The sequence below is a fragment of the Muntiacus reevesi genome, chromosome 8, assembly GCF_963930625.1.
Source record: "Muntiacus reevesi chromosome 8, mMunRee1.1, whole genome shotgun sequence".
Taxonomy (NCBI): Eukaryota; Metazoa; Chordata; class Mammalia; order Artiodactyla; family Cervidae; genus Muntiacus; species Muntiacus reevesi.
Window position 1 is genome coordinate 48,209,568 of NC_089256.1, and position 27,906 is coordinate 48,237,473.

Genomic DNA, 27,906 nt, shown 5'->3' on the forward strand with positions numbered 1-27,906 from the left:
TCTTTGCCGGTTTTCGTACCTCCTCTAGTTTGTCATGTCATTCTGTACGCCTTCCTTCAGATCATTTACAAAAGTTAAGAAATGAGCCACAAGAACTCCCTTGCCATAGGCGCTTCTGTCTAGGAAAGTGATTGATTAATCCTAATGGCTTCCTGCTTCCAAAAAGGTTCTGTATTCATAACAAATGCCCTTTTCTTCTCTCTCCACAATTCCTTGCATAGTGATGACCCTGCCTTTAATTAGAGGTCCCACTAGCTGGCCTGGTATGGGGCATGTGGGAATCCTGGTCAGTGGGAGCAGAAACAGCTGACACTGAGACAGGCCACCCTCAGGAATGGACCAGACCCAGACAACCAGGAAGTGGGCTTTTGAGACAAAACAGGTAAGCCAGAAAATAGGCAGTCAGTACCGTGAACACAAAACTCCAGAGACAAGGAAATGGCAGTAACTTGCACTCCAGACAGGAAGCCTCAGGGTGACTCCCCTGTGTGTTCCAGGCACACCTGTTAGACTGGTTTGCACACTGTTACTCGTGCCCTTGCATGACTACACAATTCTTGAGCAGATGATCTCTAGTTCTGGTGGACTATAAATGTCTTGCTTACCAGTTAGATCCAGAAAAGTTATTTTGATTTCATATTTTTTCACCCATGCTTATCAGGTATTATAGAGATTCCCTAGTTACTCTTTTTTCTGCTTCTGCTATAATTTAAAAATATTATTAATGTTAGAGCTAGATTTAGGGGAGGAATAGTAGAATAGGTATTATTTCTCAGTGATATTTACAAATAATGCCCCCTCCCCCTAAAAGAAGGTTCCACAGTTTAAAAAGATAACAGTAGGAAAAACCTTGATTAAACAAGGTTAGAGAGATTCTTACTGCCGGACTTACTATACAACATTCTAATTTTCACTGTCCATTTCTAAGAAGAGAAATGCAGCACACACTTTCCCAAAACTTATTTGACATCATTCAACATTTTTAAAAAATGAAACATTTTAATCATTGGAAAACACCAAGTTTCCATTTTGTAATTCCTATTTGATCTTTATACTCTTTTTGGCAGGCTTCCTAAAAATCTTTAAAGTGGCTATTTAGAATCAACAATTCTTAAAGCTGGAAGGTATCTTAGAGATTATTGACTCTGGCCTTTTATTTCACAGATGAGGAAACTGAGGCCCCAAGAGGGGAAGCAATTTTGATCATGTTTTCAAGCTAGCTGCTTGCAGAACCAGCAGAATTCATTTTGAAGTTTCCTTAATTCAAGTCATGTTATTTCCTCCACATCACACAGTCTCTCCATTTCTTCCTAACACCCATGCTCTTTTTGGATTTTTCTTTTTAAAACAGAGTAATGGCATGATTAATTTGAGGCTACCGCCCCCACAAGAGTGCTGAACTTAGTTGTAATCAGCACTACTTATAATCAGTTATAATCAGCACTACACATTGGTTTTCCTACAGCAATTTCCGTCACCAGTTCTGAATCACTAGTCTGTCCTGGTCCAGGGCATTTCCCCTCCTCGTTGGTCTTAAGCTGCCAGTTCCAGGAAACAATTAATTTGCTTTACCCCAAACCACGTCCTTGCCCTATATCAGGATGATGATATGGGCTGCATCTTGTGACCACATGACTTAGGTAACAGGTTCCTTCATACGGGTAAAGCCTTCTGACTTGGTCTTCCATCCTAGTCCTAAGGCCTTTTACATCTCTTCACTGACTCAGCTTTCACATGTGAGAGTGATGGTGAGGAGGTTAAACCTCCAGCACCATCCAGACCTTTCTGGGCACAGCCATTAACCTCACAGTCTGGTTGTGTGGCACCAGGTGAACTGGGGGTTGGCTTGGCACCCTGGCTCAAATATCTGTGACAACAGACGTGGATGGTCAGGAGAGGAACTGATCCTTTAAACATCTCTAAAATCAGCTATTGATAAAAATAACCAGGATAAATGTCAATTAACCACTTACCAGCATCTGCAAGATAATGGTCCTCTGCCTTTTCTTGCTGCCCCCTTCATCAACCATAGGGCACAGAGATCAAGTCTTCACCTCTTGCCTGTTATCTTAATCCCACTCCCACCCTATTTTCTTTTTTGATCCTGAAAATGAGAATTCTTAAGGAAAAAAAAAAGGCTTCCCCAAAGGCTCAATGGGTAAAGAATTCACCTGCAATGCAGGGACACAGGAGGAGCAGGTTTGATCCTGCGGTCGGTATAGTCAAAGTTATGGTTTTTCTAGTAGTCATGTATGGATATGAAAGTTGGATCATAAAGAACATGGAGCCCTGAAGAATTTATGCTTTCAAATTGTAGTGCTGGAGAAGCCTCTTAAGAGTCTCTTGGACAGCAAGGAGATCAAATCAATCAGTCCTAAAGGAAATCAACCCTGAAGGGGCCTGATGTTGAAGCTCCAATACTTTAGCCACCTGATGTGAAGAGCTGACACATTGGAAAAGACCCTGATGCTGGGAAACATTGAAGGCAGGAGGAGAAGGGAGCAACAGAGAACAAGGTTGGATGGTATCACTGACTCAATGGATATGAGTTTGAGAAAACTCCGGGAGAAGGTGAAGGAAGCTTGGAGTGCTTCAGTCCATGGTGTCACAGTCAGACATGACACAGTGACTGACAACAAGGAAACAATGAAAAAAAAAGCCTGGGGCTTCCGGGTCAAGCATCTGCCTGCAATCGGGAGACCAGGGTTCAATCCCTGTGTTGGGAAGATCCCCTGGAGAAGGAAATGGCAACCCACTCCAGTACTCTTGCCTGGAAAATCCCATGTACGGAGGAGCCTGGTAGGCTACAGTCGCTGGGGTCGCAAAGAGTCAGACATGACTGAGCGACCTCACTTTTCCCTGTGGTCCAGTGGTTAAGAATCTGCCCGTCAATGCATGGGACTTGGGTTTGATCCCCAGTCCCGGAAGATCCCACATGCCACAGGGCAATGAAGCCTTTGTACCACAACTACTGAGCCCGCGCTCTAGTAGAGCCCTCGAGCTGCAGCTACTGAGCCCACATGTCCTAGAGTCCATGCTCTACAACAAAAGGCCACCACAGCGAGAAGCCTGTGCACCACAATGAAGGATAGCCCCCGCTTGCCAAAACTAGAGAAAGCCTGCACACAGCAACAAAGACCTAGCGCAGTCAAAAATAAATAAATAAATAATTTTTTAAAAGAAAAATACCTAATCATTTCCTAGACTTTCCTGGTTTCTGTTGGTTGGTCATTAAAGAACTACTCACTTTTACTTAAGGAACTTCCAAACTTCCTCCTGGGAGCTTCTCTATCCAAATCTGTGACCTCAGAAACCTTCAATTTTCCCTTTCCCTTTAGAGATTGTTTCTCTGTTGCCTTTTGTTTCTTTTTTTAAGTTCATAAATTTATTATGTTTCTTTTTCATTAAAGTAGAATATCCATGCACTAAAGTGACTTAATCTTATCTTCCCCGTTTTGTTGTTTGAAGGTAAAGTAGCTCTGAGCCTCGGTCTCCCCATTTGCAAATGGGGATAAGATTATGTACCTTGCAGGACTGTTGTAAAGCTAGAAAGAACATCTATAAGGCACCTAGCATGGTGCCTGACAACTAGTAGGTGCTAAATAAATGTGCACTTGGGGGTTGAGGGTGGGATAAACTGGGAGATTAGGACTGACATATACACATGATTATGTATAAAATAGATAACTAATAAGAAGCTGCTGTATAGCACAGGGAGCTCTACTCAATGGTCTATATGGGGAAAGAATCTAAAAAAACAAAGAGTGGATATATATGTATATGTATAACTGATGCACTTTGCTGTATACCTGTAATTCACACAACATTGTAAATCAACTACACTACAATAAAAAAAACTTTTTTGAATGTCCATTCGGGGAAGATGGGCTCCCTTCCTCACTCAGAACTCCCCTGGGTTCCTAAGCACTCTAGCTGCCCCTCCTTACCTTCCACCTGATTGTCAAAGCCCCACTGCTTCCCCACACCTGGCTGATTGGTTTGTTTAGCTGTTAAGGTAGGAATCTTTCATCCCCTCTTCACTCTATTCTTAGAGGCAGAACTAGTCAGTACTCCACCCTCGCAATGCCTTAGAGATGCTGCTGAGACAGACTGTCGAATAATGGGACATTCAAACACTGGGATTCCAGCAGGATTTGTTGACTTCCGGGTCAAGGACAGCTCCAGACAAACGTGTGTCCTCTTTTCCAGCATCCTTGCCAAAGCACGTGGGAAGCAATGGGGCTCACCAATTTTTGTTGGGTGACCTTGGGAAATCACCTCTTGTGTCATTGTTTCCTCATGTGTAAGATGGATTAATAATAGAACCCATGGAAGGATACAGGTTCCATGGGGCCTAAAACTTTTTAAAAATACAAAGTTGTGAATATGAAATTAGGAGTGGAACTTCAGAAAGAAGTCATTCAACCAAGGGTCCCTGAAAACCCAGGCTTCATTAGCTTGATGGTAAGTCTGCATCTGATAGAAGCACTGGCATCATGATGAGGCTTAAATGAAAGACTATAAAGTGGTCAGCACAGTGTCTGATGTTGTAGGCTACTGTAATGATAATTGTTATAGATACTATACTAATTTGATAAAATCATAAATTCTATAAATGAAATTACAAAAATAAACATATATAATAATTATAAAGCTCCCTTCTCTTCTGTTCCTGCTCACAGGCCCATCAGAATGCAGTGGGGTGAGTCCCATCCTCAGATTGTCCTTCCTCAGGCTCTCTGTTCCTTAAAACAAGACCTCATTCTGGTTCAGCAGGTCCTTGTTCTCTCACCCACAAGAACACATAACTTAGGAGGAGGCCTGGGGATACACTGGGAGAGAAGGAATGTAGAGGTAGGCTGAAGGCAAAGCCAGCATGGATGCCTAGAGCTGAGGGTCCCAGAGACAGCCAGCCAATCCAGAAGAGCCCAGAAGATTCCAGAACTTCTCAGAGTGTGTGTATGTGTGCAGGGTCGGGGCAGATAGGATCAGGTCCAGGGAGGCCAAAGGACATCACAGAAATAGCAGGGCTCCTGACCACAAAGTAAGCGTGGACATTCTGGTAAAGGCTGCTGGTTCCCCCATACATTTTGATGCTGGGTGTGGTCAACCACAAGAGGCCCTTATCCCTTCCAGCAGGAGTTTGAAATTTGGGGACAAGGGTTACACAACTTCACACAATGGTATTAATCCCAGTGAATTTCTATTTTCTAGTTCCTCCATATATTGTGGTCCCAGATTCCCAGAGTGTGTGTATGAATACCTATAGGGAGAGATTGTTTTTCAGAGAAAGTTTGGTGGTATAGCTCAGAGAAGGAAAGTGCTTTGGGAAACTAAATGCAGAGTCTATTCCAAGGTCCCAGCCCCACCCTGCAGCCACCACCACAGGGTGTGGTGGAGTACAGCGAGGAGGACTGACAGAAGACCTTGCTTCCTAAATCCAGAGGAGCCACTGAAACCTAGGCTTCAGCTATTCTCCCCAGGAAGTCTCCCACCCCCAGGATAAAATCTCTAGAGTAACCTAAATAACATGTCACTGGTCAGAGATGAGGACGCAGGGTCGGGGCACTGAAAGTGTCTGTTCTACCAAACTCCCCTCCCCTCTCACAGCCTGGAGGTTCTCTTGTTCCAGGAGAGGATGGCGTTGGAGGGAGCCCCAGCCATGACTCACTCAGAGCTAATCCTTGGCAAATCTGTCACCATGGAAACTGCCAATCATCCATGCTTTTCATAGCTTAATGGAACATCTGCCAGGGGAAAGCCAAGGGATACAAATTGCCTGTCCTGTCTACTGTGTTTACACTGGGGCCCCTGGAAAACAGAGATAGCCAGGAGAGGCAACCCTTTACAGAGGGATGGTGGCCCAGCTATGTTGCAGGGGGGGACCCCTTCCAGGGCTCGAAAGTGGGCTCTTGTCTTAAGACTCAGAAAAGAATTGTCAGAGGCGACACATGCTGACAAAGCAAGAGACTTCACTGGGAACGGGTGCCTGGGTGGAGAGCAGGAGGGCCAGGGAACCCAGGAGACCTGCTCTGCCATGTGGCTCTCAGTCTTGGGTTTTATGGTGATGGGATTAGTTTCTGGGCTGTCTCTGGCCAATCATTCTGACTCAGGGCCTTTCCTGGTGGTGCACACATTGCTCAGAAAAGATGGATTCTAACAAGGAGGATTCTGGAAGGTCAGTGGGACATGAGTATCTCCTTTTGATCTTTCCCAAATTCTACTGGTTGTTGGTGGTTTTTTAGTTCCGTATTCCTTACCAGGACCTCCTGTTGTAAAATAACTCACAGGAATGGTTACTATGGTGCCTGATGAGAGTAGGCAGTTTCAGTCAGTGTGTTTCTCCTCACGACTCTGGTCACTAACTAGCTGGGTGACCTTCCGCAACCCTTCATAAACTCCTCTGTGCTCATTTCCCAGATCAGTGATTCTCAACTTGGGTGGGCCCAGACGCGGGTGTGGAGGGTGGGGGTGGGGCTGGGGGTGTCAGGGAGGCAGAAAAGCACATCCCTTAAGAGGCGTGGGGTAAAAGAGGCCTGTGTAGACAGTTTGTTCAATATTATAATTTTATATTTGGAATATTACCAAACAATACCTTCATAATTTAAGCCACAGAAAATAAAGAAGCTTGGCTAATCTTCTTAGGTAGAATCTTTCTCAAAGAAAGGACCAAGATACTCCTACTGGTCCAGGGAGGCACAGAATTTCCAGTGTAATAAGGTTTTCAGTGTGATTAGCAAAAACGAACATGGATTAAAAGATAAAAAGTTGAGAGTCGCTGGACTGGCTGATCTCAGATGGTAGTCCAGCTCAAATTCTGGGCTCCTGGGTGGTATCTTCCAACCTCAGGCCACTGCTGATTCCTTACTGAAGGGTGAAGCACCAGAGGGAAGGCTCGTCATCCCGGGCCCTTCACTCAGGCCAGGCATTCCCTCTCTTACAAGATGCAAGGCCTGCAAATAAAAGGGAGGGAAGCCATGGGAGAAGCTGGGAGGGGACCTGATAGGGTCACGCACATGAGGCAACATCCTGGTGGTACTGCCTGCCTCAAAGGACCACAGCCCTGCTTCAGCTGGAACTGCTAACCTGGCACCTGCAAGCAAGGATTTGACCTGGCATCAGGACTCCCTGCCAGGCCCAAGGAAGCAAACGCTCAGGTGGGAAGCCTCTTGAATGTGTGGAGGAGGGGCAAGGTGTGGGGGAATGGGGAGTAGAAAGGGCTAGAAAATATTTTCAGATGTTAATGTTAAAAATTTTCAAAAATTTTCTTCTTTGTGTATTTCATCCCCACCCACTTTCCTTTTCTGTCCATTCAAAAGGAACGTGACCTTTATTTTATTGTCTTGGAGGAAATACGTGGCAGGGAAGAAGCAGACTTTTCATATTGTTTTGGGCTCTGTTTCTCAAAAGGCTGGGCCCTTAGGTGATTTGAGAGGGTCTAGGAGAGTTGGACTGTGAGGAAAGCTGAGCACCAAAAAACTGATGCTTTTGAACTATGGTGTTATAGAAGACTCTTGAGAGTCCTTTGGACTGCAAGGAGATCCAACCAGTCCATCCTAAAGGAGATCAGTCCTGGGTGTTCATTGGAAGGACTGATGCTGAAGCTGAAACTCCAATACTTTGGCCACCTCATGTGAAGAGCTGACTCGTTGGAAATGATCCTGATGCTGGGAGGGATTGGGGGCAGGAGGAGAAGGGGACGACAGAGGATGAGATAGCTGGATGGCATCACCAACTCGATGGGCATGAGTTTGAGTAAACTCCAGGAGTTGGTGATAAGACAGGGAGGCCTGGCATGCTGCGATTCATGGGGTCGCAAAGAGTCAGACACGACTGAGTGACTGACCTGACCTGAACTGAACTGAGGAGGTCTGCAGAGTGACTGGGGAGAGCGTGGCGGGGGCAAAACCTACTCGCTACATTGTTTGTAAGGCCCAGTGCAAAAAAAAATGTAGGGTCCCTTGTTCAAAAATTATTAAGAATTTTAGCAACAGCAAAGCATTAAACCAAGTGTGGGGTCCTTCTGAGCTTACCACCAAGTGTGAATGCATAAATTCATGCTCACGAAGCTGGCCCTGGACAGCAATGTCCCCCGTATTAGAACAGAAGATTGCCCCTCACGCTGGGGCAGGAAGAGAAAGGCCCACAGGATTTGAACAACGGGACCTGAGGCCTACTCCCTGGCAGCACCAGTGGGATCCAGCGAGACCTCAGGAAAGAGGGTCTGAGAGGTACACAGACTCTAGGCACGTGGTTCCCAGGTTCAGCAAACTTTCCATCCCCAAAAGTGGCTCAGAAGCAGCAGAGACCATAAAGCTAAAGGGATCTGCAGACAGGACTGTGGGAGGGCCTGGCTCTGAGCACAGATGATGAACAGCCAGAGCCCCTGACATGCCCTGGTACTTAGTAAGACCCTGAGACCTGACAGGACAAGGCAGAGGCATGATGAATGACTGACATCAGTTTCCAGCCACCCTGGCAGACTGAAGGCTTAGGGTCAGAGACCAACTCTTTCCACTTCATTAAGGTGAAAGAAACGCATTGTTTCTGGCACACTTGGATTGTAGAACAGCATGCTACCTGCCATCACTAAGGCCTAGCTCTAGCCTCCTTCCTGCAACCAAGCCTCAAAGTGGGGGGCGGGGGGTGTGGGAGGAAGGGTGTCAACTCGGAGTTGCCTTAGTTACACAGTTGAGAAATGAAGCTTGGGGCAGAGTGGTCAGGTGGTAGAGACAGAGGGAAGCAAGAGTAAAGGCAAGTAAATTTAGGAGGTAAAATTCACAGGACTTGGAGGGGACTGGTAAGGAAGAGGCTTCCTCGATGGCTCAGTGGGTAAAGAATCTGCCTGCAATGCAGGAGACATAGGAGACATGGGTTTGATCCCTAGGTTGGGAAGATCCCCTGGAGGAGGAAATGGCAACCCACTTCAGTATTCTTGCCTGGAGAATCCCATGGATAGAGGAGCCTGGCAAGAGGAAGGTGTCAGAAGTAACTTCCCATTACCAGCTCAAGCAATTGGGGGGATGAGGGTGCCATCCCTGAGATCAGGAGTGGAGGAGAGGAACCAGTTGGGGCTGATGGGATAGACTGGGTTCTGAACATGTTGAGTCTAGAATACCAAGAGAAGGTGTCATGTAGGCACTTAAATACACGATGTGAAGCTTAGAGAAGTCGGGGCTGGAGGCATAAATCTGGGAATGGCCAGCATTATGGGTAGTCCCTGAACAATGGGCATGAATGAGATCCCAAGGGAAACAGTAGGCACAGCCTGGAGAACCCCAACACTGAATGGACAGGCAGAAGAGGATGCCCCTATCAAGCGGATCAGAGGAGGGTGCTACATCATAGAAGGTACGAGAAATGAAGGAGAAAGTGGAACGCAGCTGAGAGGTCAAATGCACTGAGAAATTTTAAGTACCCACTGAACTGAGTGGAAGCCACTGATGACTTTGGAAAGAACCATTTCACTGGAGAGACAGGCCTGGAATTCCAAAAGGAGAGAGTGGACGAGTAGAGCAGGAGGCGGGAAAGAGGTTGGGAGAGCAGAGGCTGTGGCTGTGCAGGGGAGAGAAAGGGGCGGGGGCCAGAGGGAGAAACGGGATTCAGGGAAGCTGTTAAATATGACTACAGTCAGTAATTTCCTCCCACATTTTAACAGTTTTACTGAGGTATAAGTAACATACAATAAGCTGCAGGTTTAAAGTGTACCAGTCTGTAAAATTTGATAAGAACACACTTGCGAGTCCATCACCACAGTGAAAAACACATTTTTTCATCCCCCAAAATTTCCTTGGCCTCCCTCCTGCTCCCTTCACCTCCACTGCTAGGTATTAACTGACCTGTTTCCTGTTACTGTAGTCTGCATTTTCTAGAATTTTATATAAATGGATTTTTAAATAATCTTTTCTTTTTAAAAAGGAACTCTTTTATTGCCTAACTTTTTTCACACAGCAGCATTATTTTGAGAGTCATCTACATTGTCACAAGTTATCAATAGTTCACTTTTTCTAATTGCTGAGTAGTTTTAGATTGTGTGGTGATACCATAATTTGTCTCTCCATTCACCTGTTGATGAATATTTGAGTTGCTTCCAGTTTGGGACTATAACGGACTAAGTTGCTTTGAACTTTCATATACAAGTCTTTATATGGATACAAGCTTTGTTTTTTCCCTCAATAGTAGATAACCAGGATTGGAATGGCTTGGTATATGTTTGGTTTTTAAGAAACTGTCAAATCATTTTCCAAAAATGGTTGTCCCATTTTACGTTCCCATCAGCAATGTATGCAAGTTCCAGTTCCTCCAAATCCTTATCCACATCTGATAGGGACAGTTTCTTAAATTTTCAACAATCTAGTAGCTTTTCCTCCCTTCTCTCTGGAGGAAGGCAGAGGGAAGAGGGAAAGGAGACAAAATCAGCTCCGGGGCATCAACACTGCCTGGATGGAGAAACGTTTTTCTGAGTCTGTGTTCTGGAAACAAGCCCAGTCCCTAGTAGATGGTTATTTCTTGTGGAGCATTTGGTCAACACGTTAGCTTACTACCTTCTGGGCCTGGGACCCGAGCATGCAACAGGAGTTCTACCAGGACCTCAGCTGTGGAAGGCTCCTCTGCAGCCACCACGGAATGGGAAAGTGGGAGAGGAGACAGAGTCCTTGCCCATGGGATCCTGATTCCACCCACAGCCAAAGTTGTAAGAGGATAAGAGCATTTCTCTGCCCCCTGGGAGAAGACACATGGGTTGGGGCAGGGGAGGGGGAGATTAGAGACCAGTCTGCACTCACTACAAGGTGGAAGGGGCAGCTGTCCTGTTGAGAAATCCAGCCTGCTTAGCCCTAAGAAAAATATGTACCCTCTACTAACTTGGCCAAGAGGTATCAATATGTAAGTATAAGGGGTAAGGAGGATCAAATCATGTTGGGAGCCTCCAGGAATTATGAACAAGTAAAGCCTCTGTCAAAATAATAGATGTGTAGTTAAAGCTAAGGCCATCTATAAAGTCAGATATATACCCTAAGAGCACATGCAGGTCCATTATGATACTGCATTTTGGGAACCAAGCATTTACTTATATCCCTAACATGATAATGAAAAAGAATGCCAGTACCTGTAGCTGCAGGGAAGAACACCCCGAAGACGGTGAAAAAGGACTCTCCAGGACTGTAATCTGGCAGAGTGTTGTTCTGTAGCAGTTCTGGTGAATATCCAATAAAACCATGATCTGAAATAATACAGAAGAAAGCAAAATGAGCCGAATGACAAGACATAGCACAAGTTCCCTAGATTACAGTCCCAGTTTTAAATAGTAACTTTGAATAGTAAAAGGTAGGTATTATGTGGGGGGCAGGGAGAGAACACAGAAGATAATAGAAACATCTTCCTTCCCACGTCTAGGGCTTGACTTTTGTGTATCTATATCTACAGATGTAGGTAAATAAAACAACAGGAAGAAGAGAATAGTTACCTCTAGGAAGGGGAGCTTTTTTTTTTTTTTTTTTGCTTATAGACTTCAGTACAGCTGAAATCTTTCGATGAGCATGCACTGATGTGTTTGCTTTTGATTTCAAAAATTACATTAACTCCCTGCTCAAAAACCTTCCAATAGATTCCTATTAGCTACAGAATAAAGTCCAAACTCCTTAAGATGAGTGTGGAAGCTCCCCACAACCTGGCAATGGCCCACCGTTTCCTATTCATGCTTTGCCTTTTCCTCTTCCCAGAAGTCACACAGACAACTCTGCCCAAGCAGCCCACTAACACCCATTCCTGTGTCCCCTGCTTCCAGACCCTTCCCCACATCTCTGAACATCAATATGGTGCTCACTCTTCAAGCCCAACCCAAACACTGTTCTCTTTGGACCTTACATGAACTCCTTGATCAGAATCCTCTTCCTAAGTGCCCTCCATGACCAGACTCCTTGGGGCTAGAGATCTGGTCTTAAACACCTCTGTCCCCCAGGGCCAACCACTGTGCCTGCCACACAGCAGGCAGGGTGCAAATATGGGTCACACTGAAAGAACCTTGCTCTTGGATCTTTTGCTTCCGTGCTTTCAGCCTGATGGTTCACAGACTACTTTATAGCAGGAACATCTCAGATCTGATTTCTTCAAAGCATTTTAAACATTTTTTACATTGCCTTAAATGCAGTTAAGAGGTTTCACTCCTACAGATACTGCTTTTTTGTCAAAGGGGGTCACCTTGAACAGCATCTGTGGTTATGTTAGTGGGCTGCTGAATTTTAAGATACAAGTCCAGTGTCCTTGGGCTCAGGAACACACAGGATATCCAGTGTCTGCTTTTGGAGAATGAGTTGGTTTGTTCCTGCTCACTCTAGTCCACAACTCGGTCTTGATCTTTTTCCCTCTATCCCCTCTGACATGCAAGATGAGCACTTAGCCATTAGTCTCTCCATAGCTGACCCCCGGGGCTGCGGTGACAATCCCCTGCCAGCCTGTCCTCCACCACCCTCAGGGCTAAACTTCACCCTGCGCTTCCATTCAGTAAACAGTGCCGGCTCGCTGATGAGTCCAAGATCACGGGCACTTCTCATGGCTTCCAAGATGCATATCTTCATAGGAAAAATATTTTTCAAAAAAATAGTAAAATGAAAGCTCAGTGAAGCACAAGGAACCCTGGGGAGTCCAGTCAGGACTTAAAATCATTGTCAATTGCTCTCTTTCTCCTGAACCTTAGATCCCAAGGACTGTGCAGCATTTACAAATGGTTTGGCATCTTCACAGCTGGTCCTCCCCTCATTAACAGAAAAGCAATCATGGCTAAGTTAACTTTAGCTTATCCGCTGGCTGACCCTGCTGACTAGACTTTCTGAGGAGAAAACCAGCCCAGCCTGCCTTGGAAGAAAGCTCGGCCGAATGGACGATACACAGGTCTGAGCACATTTGACCACAGGGCCGTGCGCTGGGCAGGCAGCCGTGAGGGTCGTAAACACTTCATCAGGCTCCACTGACCTCGGCTGTCCCCAAGGCCACCCCGACACGGGCGGGTATTTGGTCACCAGGCCTGAAGGGCCTGGCCCCGGTCAGCCTGAAGGGTCAGAGGGATTTCAGGCGCCATAGATGAGTCACTGGGAAGCCTCTTCTCTTTCTCCGTCATCCCACCAACGAGATCCACAGATTGAGGGGATGAGTCACTTGATTTATTCGAGGATGAAGGGGTGGGGGCGGAGTCCTTCTCTGCAGGATGATCACAAATGCAGCTCTTACATGCTCACAAGCACACACTCACACTGACAGCTGCTGCTGACCCCAGCCCTCTCCCCTCAAGTCCAGTCCTAAATTGTTCTCAAGGAAATCTTAACTTCGACAAGAACTTTATGAACGGAGATTCTTGTCAATGAGTTATTTATAATCATGTAAGTGGGGAGTGTCTAAATGTCCAACTGAAAGGTTTTAAATCCTTATAAAGACTTACTAGTGCCAAAGAAAACTATCCATGTTACATATGATATATATTAAGTAAGAAACTGGATACCATTTATAGGACAAATAAAAAAAAAGTTTTAATGTATATATGTAAGAAAAGCAAATATACCAAAAACTAATGGTTGTTGTCTGTATAATGCAATCATGGGCAATCTTTTTTTTAGTGTTTAAAAACTTTCCATGTTGTCCATCATGAGCATAATCAACTTATCATCAAAAATTAATGCCTTTTGTAAAAACAAAACATCCCACAACTGAAAGCCTACTTTCTCCAGATAGCTTTTCTATAAACAAATTCGTTTCTCTTTTTTCCTTTCCATTTATACTCTCCCTGTTTTTCAAAATGATACTTGCCCTGTTTTTCAAAATGATTTAAGTAGCTTATGAGAAAAACATAAGTAAGATAGGGCAAGCAAAATAAGGGGCAAAAAAGAAACAGAAAGAAAAAAAAAAAAGAAATTGAGCAAAAGATAGGGAGGAAACACCTACAGCCCTCAGGTCTCTGAGGTAAGATCCTGCAGTGATTTTCCTCAAGCTGGAATTCAAGGCCTAGAGAGATCATTTCCGACACAGGCCAGTCCAGCAGGGAAGGACCTTACGGCCACTATTCACACATGCCACATTCTAGTGGGTGAGAAGGAGCCCTAGGCTCGCATGATGGACCTGTCTCACTGCTTCTGCCCTTACCTTCCCGGGGCCCTTATGACTTCCACCCACTTGACAGCCCCCCACGTCATGCTCCCCAGTCCTGAGCTAGCCCCACAGAAGACCTGGCCCACTGGCCTGCATCCTGACTTCCAGGGCCCCCATCTCTTTCCCACAACCCTAACCTGTGGTCCAGCTGGACCTTGAGCTTATGTGGAGCAGATGTCCAGGACAGGCACTGATGTCTCAGAAGAATTTATACTTAAGGCATGGCCTGACGTCCGCTGGCCACATCCAGTGTTGCAGGGTTGAGTAGACACCACCTGCCATGGCCTCTCACAGTGGGTCTTGCTGCCTGATTTGCTAATTCTTCTAGTCATGGCCCCATTTGAGAATCTGATGAAAGCACATTTTGCATTCCATTGGGGGGTTCCCTGTAGCCTCTCCAAGGTTTGGCACCTTTATGCTAGGGGCTGCCTCTGTACCTGAGACTTCTGGCAGGCCCCACAGTTACCTACGATGTCCCAAGTCCCACAATGCTGTGCCTTGGGGTGAATAGAGGCTAACATTTCCTGCTGTCATCTCTGCCAGGCAAGGCGTCTGCATGTATGTGGACAGGGCAGGTCCCCCAGGGACATCCTGGGACACTCCCTTCTGAACATAGTGACAAGTCATCATTTATTAACACCTCCTCTGTGCCAGTCACTGGGCACCAAGTCCTTTACAACATCATCCTTGATCCTTACAACTACCCTGCAAGATCAGAGGTGAGCAAACCGGACTCATGAAGGTGAAGAGTCTTGTCCAAGGTCACACAGCAGACCTGCCTGTATGACAGCCCTGGTCTATCCTCCAGGAGGCTGGTCTTCAGGTCCCCAGGTCCCCAACACCACCCTCCCACACAGAGGGATGCATACAGCCGAGGTTTCCTTCAACTCCGAGAGAAACACCCCCGAGGTCATGGCATGTCCCCTTCTCCACCTCTGTGGGGCCCATGGGGGTCTCCCTGTGGAATGCCACACGCACTGAGGGGTGTGTGCACAGCTGGGAAGAGGCAGAGCCCAGCCTCCACCCCGGGTCTGTCTGAAGTCAACGTTTTCCATCTACCATAGCAACTCCCTGCAATTTATCCTGAGTTGTTTCCCCAGAGGTTTCTAAGGTGTCTTCGCCTCTGTGGGCCCTTCAGAGACTCCACTGGTAACAGGAGGGGCTCTGGTGCTCTCAGCTGGTGTCTTCCAGCTCTGCAAGGCCCAGAATGCCCAGTGCCTGCAGCTGCTGCCTGTGACTATATCTGGGTTTGACCTGAACATCTGCATCTGTATCCACAGAAAAAAATTCTTTGGCCCCACATGAGTTATGAGCTTTTAGGAAGAACAAAGATAGAACAGAGCGAGGAAAGAGAAAACATGACAAAAACCAGGCAAGAACAGGAGGAGGGAAGACACTTGAGGGCTGGCCTTCCCCCTTGGCACTCAGGTATCACAGCTTCCTATCACCTTAGGAAGCCCCCAGAGGGACTGTGGTTCTGCAGTGTCAAGGATCTGCTCCCAAGGACTATCACCAGACCCTGCCTACCTCCTCTGGGCCAAAGGAGCCAGCCCGAGTCACACACTGCTACAAAGGGCAGCTCCCTCAGGCTGGGCTGCACCCTCTGGGAAGCTGGCTTCTGGGAAACTCACCTCTGCTCCCCCACCCTCACCGCCCCTGGGGTCCGCTGAAATCAGAGGAGGCAGCGGGAAATCATCCCCCGCCCCCACCGTGGGTGTCAGATGGCAACTGCTGACTAACTTTGAAAGTGAGATTTCTAAAAACGACGCTGGCACCGGGGGCCCTGCCATCCCTCTGATGAGCCAGGGCGGGGCGGGGGGCTTCCCACCCGGTTTTCTTCTTGGTTCAGGCCCCCCACCCCTTGACCAGCAAGACAGCCCTTTCCTGGGAACGACAATGGGAGAGGCCGGTCCAACCAGGAATAGAAAGAGTAGAGGAAGGGCCCGGGAGAGGAAGGCGGGACATCACAGGAAGAGCAGCTCCGCAAGGAAAAGGAAAGGAGAGGCCGAGCTTCTGGGAAGGGACACTCACAGCAAAACAAGGCCTGGGGGCGGGGAGGGCGCCAGAAGGCCACTGGGCCTCAGAGGATCCCAGAGGAGCCGGAAGTACAGTAGGGTGAGCAGTAAAGAAAGGTGAACGGGAGCCTTGACCAAGGCCCCGCCTCACCCTGGACACTCGCCCCTCCCAAGAGCCTCCTCCGCAGCAGAGTCCACTTGGAACCCGGGATGGTCAGCCCATTGCCCGGCATTGCCTTGATGGCTCTGGGACTCTGTCTCATGGGGACAGAGACCTGCATTTTGGGGGAGGGACAGAAAGTCTGAAATGGCTTGACAAAGACAGGTCAGTGCCAAAGAGAAAAAAGGTATGTCCAGGCCGCATCCTATCACTGAGGCTCTCACCGAGCTCCTGCCACGCAGCCCCTGCACTTACTCAGATATGGCCCAACCCCAGAAGGTCCAAAGTGGACACGGATGGGCAGTCTGGCCCAGCAAGCCCCCAGCAGCCTGGGCTGCTCATTCTGCCTCAGGGCTCTGGTGTCAGGTCTGGGAGTTGCAATGGGTGAGGCAGCCTCAGTCACGAGAGAGCAAAATGTGCCCAAACTGAGCTCAAGGAGGGTAGATCTGGGAGAAGCCCGGGCTATTCTCTCCTCCCTGGGGTGGAGCATGAGGCTCTGGGGATCCCTGGGAGGAAGGGAAGAGCCATGACAGGACCAAGAAACAGGACACCTGGGCTCACGCTCAGGTTCTGCCACAGACTCACTGTGGGACTGTAGGTGAGCCCTTCTTCGAAATGCAAATGATAACTCTGTCCACCTGGGATGTCCAGGTGGGGATGTCCACCAGGGATGAGAGTCTGCAGTCTAAATGAGCCCAGGTGATGTAGATCATGCTCTCAGTAACAGGTGAACTAAATTCTTTTTCAGAACCCTTCTAATTCTGAAAGCCGCCAGTCAGAAGTCCATTCTCAAGACTCAGGGCACATCATCCAAGTGCACCACTGATTTCCAGTGGCTGATATAAAATCCCAAATTAGCTTCCAGAGCTGTCAGCACTGCCCTCGGCCTCCCTGTTCTTGTTCAGTCACTCAGTCGTGTCCGAGTCTTTGCGACCCCACAGACTGCAGCACGCCAGGCTTCCCTGTCCTTCACCATATCCCAGAGCTTGCTCAAACTCATGTCCATTGAGTCAGTGATGCCATCCAACTATCTAGTCCTCTGTTGTCCACTTCTCCTCCTGCCTTCAATCTTTCCCAGCAACAGGGTCTTTTCGAATGAGTCAATTCTTCGCATCAGGTGGCCAAAGTATAGGAGCTTCAGAATCAGTTCTTCCAATGAATATTCAGGATTAATTTGCTTTAGGATTGACTGGTTTGATCTCCTTGCAGTCCAAGGAACTCTGAACTGTCTTCTCCAACATCACAGTTCAAAAGCATCAATTCTTCAGCACTCAGCCTTCTTTATAGTACAACTCTCACATCCATACATGACCACTGGAAAAACCATGGCTTTGATTAGACGGACCTTTGTCGGCAAAGTAATGTCTCTGCTTTTTAATTTTCTGTCTAGGTGTGTCATAGCTTTTCTTCCAAGTAGCAAAGGGTAACCTCCCTGTTGCCCTTCCCATCTCTGTGGCTGTGGATACCAAGTGTGCTCCAGACTGTGAGACAAGGTCACTACCACATTTTTCGTCCACTAATGAAACAAGACAATTATAAATTACAAGTCCTGCCACTAGGTCTTAGGGTATGACAGCCACGTGTGCCCTCCATTAATGTAGATACTAAAAGCTTCCTGGTCTAATTCATCGGTCCGTTTTTACAAGTGAGGGAACTGGCTAGAAGCCAGCTAACTCAAAAGGCATGAGAGTTGAAAGTGAGAAAGGAACCCTGGCTTGGAGTCCCACTTGGAGTTCCCAGAACACTCCCCATTTGCTGGATTCTCCCGTTGATCTGGGTCATAACAATTCTAGTCCACGACAGATGCACCATTAGAAATACTCTGAAGCTGAACCAGATCGGGCGGTACTGACTGGAAGGGGCAATAATGATGGGTTGGGAAGAGATCCCCTCAGAGCCCCTGCCCACAGCATGGATTTCCTTCTCCATAGGACTTCTGTTCCATGAGCTAGGAGCCTTCCCCAGACCACAACCGCCTCTCTGGCTTCAGCCCTGGTGAGTTTGGTCCTCCAAAGGGAGGGTGGAGAGAGGATGTGAACATGGTTTCCAGCTCCAGGGCCCCCACCCAGAGAGAAAATACACAGAGGGAAGGCTGGGCATTCTAGCAGTGGCCAGAAGGGAAGTCTGAAGTGGAGCTGGGCCTGCCCAGAGGGCGTAGGGAGGAGCAGCCTGGAGCCTCTAGGCCCCTGGGGGAAGGCCTCCACCCTCAGGACAACTGACTGGCGGGAACAGCCGGAAAAGCCCCCAGGGCCAGGCAACCCAGGGCATGAAGGGCCTGGGTTGGGGGGATGTCAGGGCAGCCCCCTTGGGAGGCAGTGGCTTAGTTTCCAGTAAGAAGAAAAGCTCCTGCCAACCCCTACAATCTAGGACAGCAGTCCTGGAGTTCCTCCTGAGAAAAGGAGCTCTCACTTGTGAAAGGGGGCATTTCTAATATCCAAGAAATTGTTCCACCCTCTGACATTGGCTCTATTTTAAATGCTTAGCAGACTTTTTTTAAATAATGGCCTTGGGGTCAAGTTGAGAAGAGATTTTTACCTGGAAAAGCCTACAGAGCAGGGGACTGTCAAATGCCCTAGGACATTTAGGAATCCGCAACTCACTTGGACCCAAGAAACAAAGAGGTGTCTTTGGATAACAACCAGGATAGCCACAAATTGCTGAGCAAGAGTTTGTGCCAGGCACTGTTCCAAGTGCATTACATATTTTCACTCAACGAGACTGGTGCAATTTTCAGGTAAGGAAGCCGAAGCACAGAGAGGAGACAAGATTCAACCCTTGGCTGCGGGGGTCAGAGCTCACCCAAGGCAGCAGGGAGTCTGGAAAGGGGGCCAGGAGCCCAGCTGGTCAGGCTGGGGCCAGATGGAAGGGACTGCAAAGCCCCCAGTCCCCAGCCTGCAAAGCCCCCACTGGCTTACCCAACACTGCTCTCAGCTCAAAGGAGCACTGAGAAAGGAAAATCTGGCCTTCTTATCTCCTGGGGGAAAGGAATGCACTCTCCAGCCAGGATAAGTGGCTGTTTTGACAGGAAGTCTCCACCCAGGCTGTGGGTTCCTCCCAGCCACCACTTATTCCTTCTGGCTGTCCCTGCCTCTGGCATCCTAATTCCCATCCTACCTAAACCCCACACACTCCCCCACACCCCCCAAAATAATCTAACCCCATGTGGGGTCCCCCACGTTAACTGTCTCTGCAGAGCCCCGGCCTCTGGGGGGTCCAGAGTTCTGACCAGGGAGTCAGTCCTCAGCCCTGCTGCTGCCTGGACACTGTCTCCAGGCAGGCACTGAGAAGGGGGTGGGAGGACAAGGGGCCCCCCTGCAGGGTGCAGTCAGCATCCACGTGGTTATGCAAGCAGGGTCACCCTCCTGCCTGACACCATGCTGGAAATATCCGGACTCCACATGCCCCAGCTCCGCAGCCATGTGCAGTTCTCTCTCACCTCAAGCCCTACCCAAGAAAGAAATGCAGGGGACATTCTCCTAGAATCCCATGGCAGTAGATTCAGTATCACAGGACTATAGCATGTTAACACCAAGGGGTCTTTGTTGCAAGTCCATTGTACAAATGGGAACGCCAAGGCCCATGCCACACAGTCAGCAGTCAGCAGTTGGTCAGGCAAGACCAGAAGACCCCAGTGCGGCCAAGCCCCCTCCAACATGTGCCCTGCTAAACACTCATCTCTGTTGTCACTGCGGGCTGCCTGCTGGCTCAGGGCAGGAACTATGCTGTTTTACTTCATGATATATTTCATTGCCTAGAACCAGGGGGCAAGCAAAAAAATTACAGTTTATTAATAAACAATAGAGGGACTTCCCTGGTTGTCCAGTAGCTAAAACTCCACTCCCAGTGCAGAGAGCCGAGCTTCAACTCCAGGTCAGGGAACTAGATGCCACCTGCTGTGACTAAAGATCCCACATGCCCCAAGGAAGACAAAAGACCCCATGTGCCACAACTAAGTCAAATAAATAAATATTGTCTAAAATAAAAAATAAACAGTGGAAACAACCCAAGTGTCCATCAACAGATGAGTGGAGAAACAGCACACGGTCTATCCATACAGAGTACTACTCAGCCATCGAAAGGAATGAAGTACCAACACTTGATACAACATGGATGAATCTCAAAAACACGTTAAGTGGGAAAAAAAACACAAAAAGACAAATACTGTATGATCCATTCATATGAAACATCTGGAATAGCCATATTCACAGAAACAGAAAATAGAACAGAGGTTATCAGGGACTGGCAGAGGAATGGAGAGTTACTTTTCCATAGACACAGTTTTTGTTTGGGGGTGATAAAAGATGTTTCAGAAGCAGACAGTTGTGATGGTTGTACATCATGGTTAATGGAGTAAATGCCACTGAACTGCACACTTTAAAATGGTTAAAATGGCAAATTTTATCATATATATTTTGCCACAATTAAAAAAAAAAAAGTCTTTTCTTTCCACAGCACTCCCTGCAGGGACCACCTGCAGCATCCTTGTTTCAGCCAGGCCTGATCTGTGCTTTGCAGATGTGGAAGGGAGGGTGAAGGGAGCTTCCCAGCCAAGGCAGAGCAGAGAGGGAGGAGCAAAGCCACAGGTGCAGGAGTCCTAGATGCAGACACCAATTCTCCCACCAAAGCAAGTTGCCTCCTCAGATGGAAGCAGATGAGTGAAAGCCTCAGCTCTCAGCCACTGCAAGGCAAGCACCCCCCACTCCCCGCCCCGCTCCGCTCCACCGCAGTAAGCCATCTGCCCATGCACAACCCCTCCCTGCAGGAACTGGGCAGAAAGTCCCACGCTCTCAGGAGTTCAGGCAGAACCCCAGCTCCTTTTGCTGACATCTAGACCTTACAAGGTTTTATTCAGGTATCACGGGCTGGGTTGTGGGACTTGGAGGAAGAGCTGTCCAGAAGCACAGACTGTGATTTCTCAATATCCACCATGCTCAGACCCCATGGAAAACTTCAGCAAAATCAAGGATGCTATTGTCCCAGTCTTGTTTTTGACACATGTTCCTCCTTTCAATATTCTGCTGGTCACTGGCACCCTGGGCCTGGGAGCAGTGTCTAACACAGGTCCCACTTAATAAGAGCTGGCCTGGAATGAATATGCCTTTAACTTGGGCTGTCCTGGGCAAGTGCGAAGAGAAAGGAGGCCAAGGATGCTCCTCTGGGGACTCAGATGATGGGTCCCTACCTGGTCTTGGGCCAGTGGTGTCAGCATCAGCACCACCCGAGAGCTTGTTAGCACTGCAGCATCTCCCCCTGCCCCCACCTGTGCAACTGGTACCTTCACCATTACAAGATCCCCTAATCTTGAAGCTTGAGAAGCACTGCCTTGGAGCATAACCCAGGGGCCTCCAGAGACATAGTCATCCAGGATAAACAATGCTAATAATAATTATTATTTATTAAGCACCCACTTCGCTCAGGCTATGACAGTAGGCCTTTTATATATATATATTATTTTATGCTCTGGCAACCCAGTAAAGTAGGCATTATTACCTGATTTTCAGAAATGACAGTGGTCAGAAAGATTAACTAACTTGACCAAGTCCACGCAATGAGTTACAGCTGTGCTGGAATCTGAACACAAGGGTCTGAGTCCAAAGCTACAGCTCTGACAACTATGTAAGTGTGATGCAATCCTTCAAATGGGGCCAAGAGCTACAGCCACTTGTCAGTTCTTTATGGGGCCCAGAAATGCACTGGCAAATGCAGTCCCCGGGGAGGTATTCTAGGGGCTGCCGTGGTTCCTGGTGCTGGCTGGGCTCTGGGTGCTTGTGTGCTGGGACTGGACTACCTCTCGGCAGAAGGCTCACTATGTCTTCAGGATACATCCCTGAAGATGAATTTGCATGGCCCAGTTGCCAGCAAGCATTAAGTCTGGGACTGCAGAGACAAATAAATTAGATGGTGAGCAGGCTTAGGGCACCTGTGCCACAGACTCAGAAACCTCTAGCCCTGACCCCATCTGAGCCCTGGAGTTTATGACTTGGGGCTTCATCTCCTGCAAGCAGCCCCCATAGCAAACTCCACTCTCCATTCCAGCCAGCACCCACAGGCTCCTCAGGTCGCAGAACATGGCCCAGCCCAGCCAGTCCTCTCTGCACCACCACAGTCAGCCTGAGACTCTCTGTCTATAGATGGCTGTCATTCCCCACCCAAACATGAGTGACTTGAGGGCCTGTCTCTTGCCTCTATATCCCTCTCAGACACACTAAAATGCGTCTCAATCCAGTCAGTGTTAGTTGCTTAGCTGTGTCCGACTTGTTGTGACCCCATTCACTGTAGTCTGCTAGGTTCCCTTATCCATGGAATTCTCCAGACAAAAACACTGGAGTGGACAGTCATTCCCTTTTCCGGGGATCTTCCCAACCCAGGGATCAAAGCCAGGCCTCCCTCATTGTAGGCAGATTCTTTACTGTCTAAACCACCAGGGAAGCCAAGTAGGTGCCCCCAAAATGCTTGAGTCTGAAAACGCCATCGTTTGCCCCTCCACAGCCATGCTGAGGGCATCTGGCTTACCCTCCACAGCCAGAGGACTCCCTCCTGCAGCGAGGGGAGTACCAGGCCCGACAGGGCGGAACCAGGGTGCAGGCAGGATGTGTTAACCCACTCCTCAGGGTGTCACCCTCCACTTCCTTGAAACTCCCAGCTGCTCAGGGCTGAGGTAGGCGACCCAGCAAGGCGAGCGCCCTCCCAAGCCACTGACTTCATGCTTCAGGCATCCATCCCAGGGAGCTGTCTGGGGAGCCTGGCGGGCCAAGCCCCCTCCTGCTCACAGAGCCGGACCCAACACAAGGACAGAGCCGGGCAGCATTAGCTCGGGTTTCCTTCTGCAGCCATGACTGGGTCCCCACGGCCTCCTCAGCCTAGTGGTTCCTTTCTCTGCTTTCCACAGGCAGAGCCAGAAAATGAAAAATAATGCAGTGGGGAGGATGGGAGAGTTTTGGAGCTGGGGGCCTAGAACTCTGGGCAGTCAGTCACTCTCTTCACCAGAGGCAGACTCAGAACAAGAGGAAGGCCTGAAGGTGCCTGCCCCTGCCCTCCTCCAGGCAGGTAGAAGTCAGGATCACAGCCCCCAGAAAACCTCCTCCTGAGGGCTGAACCCCAAAAACCAGGAAGACAGGGCACCTAGAGTTTTATGTCCTCTCTCTACCAGAGAAATGATAAATGTTCAACTCAGTTGATTTTAAAAACAAGAGTCACCAACATAAAGCACTATTTTTTTTTTTTTAAAGTTATTCCACAGGTAGAACAAATAGAAAAATGTGCTTTGCTTTCTGCTTGAACTGGAAGGAGATCAAACCAGTCAATCCTCAAGGAAATCAGTCCTGAATATTCATTGGAAGGACTGATGCTGAAACTGAAACTCCAATACTTTGGCCACCTGATGCGAAGAACTGACTCATTGGAAAAGACCCTGATGCTGGGGAAGACTGAAGGCAGGAAGAGAAGGGGACAATAGAGGATGAGATGGTTGGATGGCATCGCCAACTCAAATGAACATGAGTTTGAGCAAGCTGGTGTTGGTGATGAACAGGGAAGCCTGGTGTGCTGCAGTCTGTGGGTCACAAAGAGTTGGACATAACTGAGCAACTGAACTGAACTAGGTCAGTCAGTGAGCAGAAGGGAGATGGAGTGGATGGCAAGGAGGGATGACCAGATGGACATAGAGAAAAAAGAGGGGAAAAGATTGGGGAGGAAAAACAGAAAAAGAGACAAACCTAAAGGAAGAAAGAATGATGCAGGAAGAAGAGAGGAGAGAAACCAGGTATGCTTTTAAGGAAAGCTGGAGATCTCAGCTCTGTTGGTTTACAAAAGTTTGGAAATCTTTACCCAGACCTGAGCCTCTGTTTACAATTCTTCACTGTTCTAATCCTTAAAAATCCCTCTGTTCAAATCCTTAGTCTTTCCCCTTTCAGGGTCAGAGATTCCTTTTAGAATCTGGCAGTAGTCTGAACCCTCTCCTAGAAAAATATACATATTCACATAAAATTTTACCTGCAATTTCAGGGGTTCATGGATCCTGTTCAGTGCAGTTGCTCAGTCGTGTCTGACTCTTTGTGACCCCAAGAACTGCAGCACACCAGGCTTCCCTGTCCATCACCAACTCCCGGAGTTCACCCAAACCCATGTCCATCAAGTTGGTGATGCCATCCAACCATCTCATCCTCTGTTGTCCCCTTCTCCTCCTGCCCTCAATCTTTCCCAGCATCAGAGTCTTTTCTATTGAGTCAGCTCTTTGCATCAGGTGACCAAAGTACTGGAGTTTCAGCTTCAGCATCAGTCCTTCCAATGAACACCCAGGACTGATCTCCTTTAGGATGGACTGGTTGGATTTCCCTGCAGTCGAAGGGACTCTCAAGAGTCTTCTCCAACACCACAGTTCAAAAGCATCAATTCTTTGGTGCTCAGCTTTCTTCAAAGTCAAACTCTCACATTCATACATGACCATTGGAAAAACCATAGCCTTGACTAGATGGACTTTGTTGGCAAAGTAAGGGTGGTGTCATCTGAATATCTGAGGTTATTGATATTTCTCCTGGCAATCTTGATTCCAGCTTGTGCTTCATCCAGTCCAGCATTTCTCATGATGTACTTTGCATATAAGTTAAATAAGCAAGGTGACAATATACAGCCTTAATGTACTTCTTTTCCTATTTGAAACCAGTCTGTTGTTCCATGTCCAGTTCTAACTGTTGCTTCCTGACCTGCATACAGGTTTCTTAAGAGGCAGATCAGGTGGTCTGGTATTCCCATCTCTTTCAGAATTTTCCACAATTTATTGTGATCCACACAGTCAAAGGCTTTGGCATAGTCAATAAGGCAGAAATAGATGTTTTTCTGGAACTCTCTTGCTTTTTCGATGATCCAGCGGATGTTGTCAATTTGATCTCTGGTTCCTCTGCCTTTTCTAAAACCAGCTTGAACATCTGGAAGTTCACAGTTCACGTATTGCTGAAGCCTGGCCTGGAGAATTTTAAGCATTACTTACGTGTGAGATGAGTGCAATTGTGCAATAGTTTGAACATTCTTTGGCATTGCCTTTCTTTGGGATTGGAATGAAAACTGACCTTTTCCAGTCCTGTGGCCACTGCTGAGTTTTCCATATTTGCTGGCATATTGAGTGCAGCACTTTCACAGCATCATCTTTTAGGATTTGAAAAAGCTCAGCTGGAATTTCATCACCTCCACTAGCTTTGTTCATAATGATGCTTCCTAAGGCCCACTTGACTTCGCATTCTAGGATGCCTGGCTCTAAGTGAGTGATCACACCATTGTGGTTATATGGGTGATTAAGACTTTTTTTGTAGAGTTCTTCTGTGTATTCTTGCCAGCTCTTCTTAATATCTTCTTCTTTTGTTAGGTCCATACCATTTCTGTCCTTTATGGAGCCCATCTTTGCATGAAATGTTCCCTTGGTATCTCTAATTTTCTTAAAGAGATTTCTAGTCTTTCCCATTCTATTGTTTTCCTCTATTTCTTTGCATTGATCACTGAGGAAGGCTTTCTTATCTCTCCTTGCTATTCGTTGAAACTCTGCATTCAAATGGATATATCGTTCCTTTTCTCCTTTGCTTTTCGCTTCCCTTCTTTTCACAGCTATTTGTAAGGCCTCCTCAGACAGCCAATTTGCTTTTTTGCATTTCTTTTTCTTGGGGATGGTCTTGATTCCTGTCTCCTGTACAGTGTCACGAACCTCCATCCATAGTTCATCATGGGTCCTGTTAAAAACTATTTATTCTATAAGCTCCACTCTGATTGAGAGACCCGTAAAGACCAAAGCAAAAACACTCCCACTGCCAAATTAAACTAAGATAAGGGAGGATGTGTTGAATCTTATGTGTATTCAAGCCATCATATCAGGCTTTTAATTATACCATTTACTTCACTGATAGAATTTTGGGGCCTAAACACCCTTCTTTTGCACTACCCCATTAGCCGTACTTAAAGCAAGGTTCCTTACTCAAGGAGCTAGCTGTGTGTATGTACGGTTATTATGCAGTAAAAGGTCTGCCTTTAACCCAGGCCAGTGTCTGCGCTTACCTTGAAATTAACCCTCTGCAGATTGATAGGATTATTAAGTTACACATATGCAGTAGTTCCCCAATCTGAATGTGTATAAGCATTAGCAAGGTACTTATGTAAAATGTAGATTACTAGGCCAAAATTTGAGAATCTTATTCAGACTTTTTTAACGAGCTTCTTTCTAGGTGATTCTGATGCAGGCAGTCTCCAGACCACACTCTGAGACATGCTGTTCTTGTAGAAGATTGCGAGCTTGTGGCCCAGAAGCTGTGCAGATTCCCTGCTCATTGTGGTGGCCCTCCTTGTACACCAGGGGTGCACTAGGCATGTATGCAGAGGTGGTCTGTGACTAGGTTAGGACCACTGCATCAGAAAGGCTATCTTTATGGGGTATAAAAAGCAGATAAACCATGTAGGGCATAAAAGGTATAGAGCCAAATGAAACCCTCCAAGGGCCTTTGCGGCTCAGTGGTTCTCAAATCCGTCAGCACAGAAAGAATCACCTGGAGTGTTTTTATGATTCAGTTTCCCAGGCCTCAGGCCAGTAGGGAATATATATGACACTACTGAAACTAACGGTTTCCCAGTGGGCCTGACACATGGAGCTTGTTTGTTGATGGTACCCAAAGGCCAGAGGGTATTTCAATCAAGGTATCAGACCACTACTGTAAGAATGCTTTGCAAAAATAAGATGCTCTTAAAATTCTCCAGTGAAAACCAATGAACATTAGCAGGGTTTCTGCTTGCTTTTTTCTTCTTTCTCCTCCTCCTTGTTCAGTGTAGACACTAACTAGAGAAGGTGGGCTACACTGGAACTGTCTGAATGATTCCAGATGGTGTGCTTTTGGACCCCTTGGCCTGACTGATCCTCCCTTTACCCTGGAGTCTTGTACAAATATTATCATTTTCTGGCTGTGCAATGACATGAAAACAGTTGGGAGGCACAAGGTCAGGTGTAAAAGAAACTTGTGGAAAAGGAGGGACTGTTTGGTCCAGAAGTGATTGTTTTTCTGAATCTCTACAAGGTGGAATCCACACAAACAGGAAACAACAACATGCCCAAGCTTGCCCACACAGGGCCTGGCATCCAATTGGTGGGGGCGAGATAGTGAGAGAAATGCTGAAAAGGCAGCCTGTCTCAGACTGCTCGGCAGAGAGGCGGTAACAGGGATATCTGGGCACAGACCACAGCTCCCCCAATACAGAGAGGATAATAAGATAATAATCCATAATAATAAGACTGCCTTACCCTCAATTTAGTGAGGTTGTTTTTCTTTTATATTTGATTTCTTGAAACTTGGCTGTCTTACATTCAACATGTAGACTTAATATAATGGTTTTTTCCACCTGAAAATTTGGTGTACTGTAAAACTAATGGTATCTTAGAATTGAAGAAATAGGGCTTATCACCTAATTTAACCTAGAAATGACCATGAGTCAGGTCCTGTTTTTCCCTGTCTTCCAGATGAGGAAACTGGAACATAGACTGGTGACTTGCCCAGGGTCACAGAATGAGGAAGCGACAGAGTCAGGATGGGAGGCACCTCCCAGGCCTACCCCAAACCCTGCCCCTCG

At 47.4% G+C, this 27,906-nt stretch overlaps 1 protein-coding gene across 1 annotated transcript in view; it reads right to left on the reverse strand.

The window, feature by feature from the left end:
* Positions 1-27,906, reverse strand: part of SLC12A8 (solute carrier family 12 member 8) — a 129,664-nt gene that overhangs the window by 43,483 nt on the left and 58,275 nt on the right. Inside the window, exon 5 of the mRNA XM_065943302.1 lies at positions 11,108-11,221. Coding sequence (XP_065799374.1) covers positions 11,108-11,221 — 114 coding nt within the window. The remainder of the gene's footprint in view (positions 1-11,107; positions 11,222-27,906) is intronic.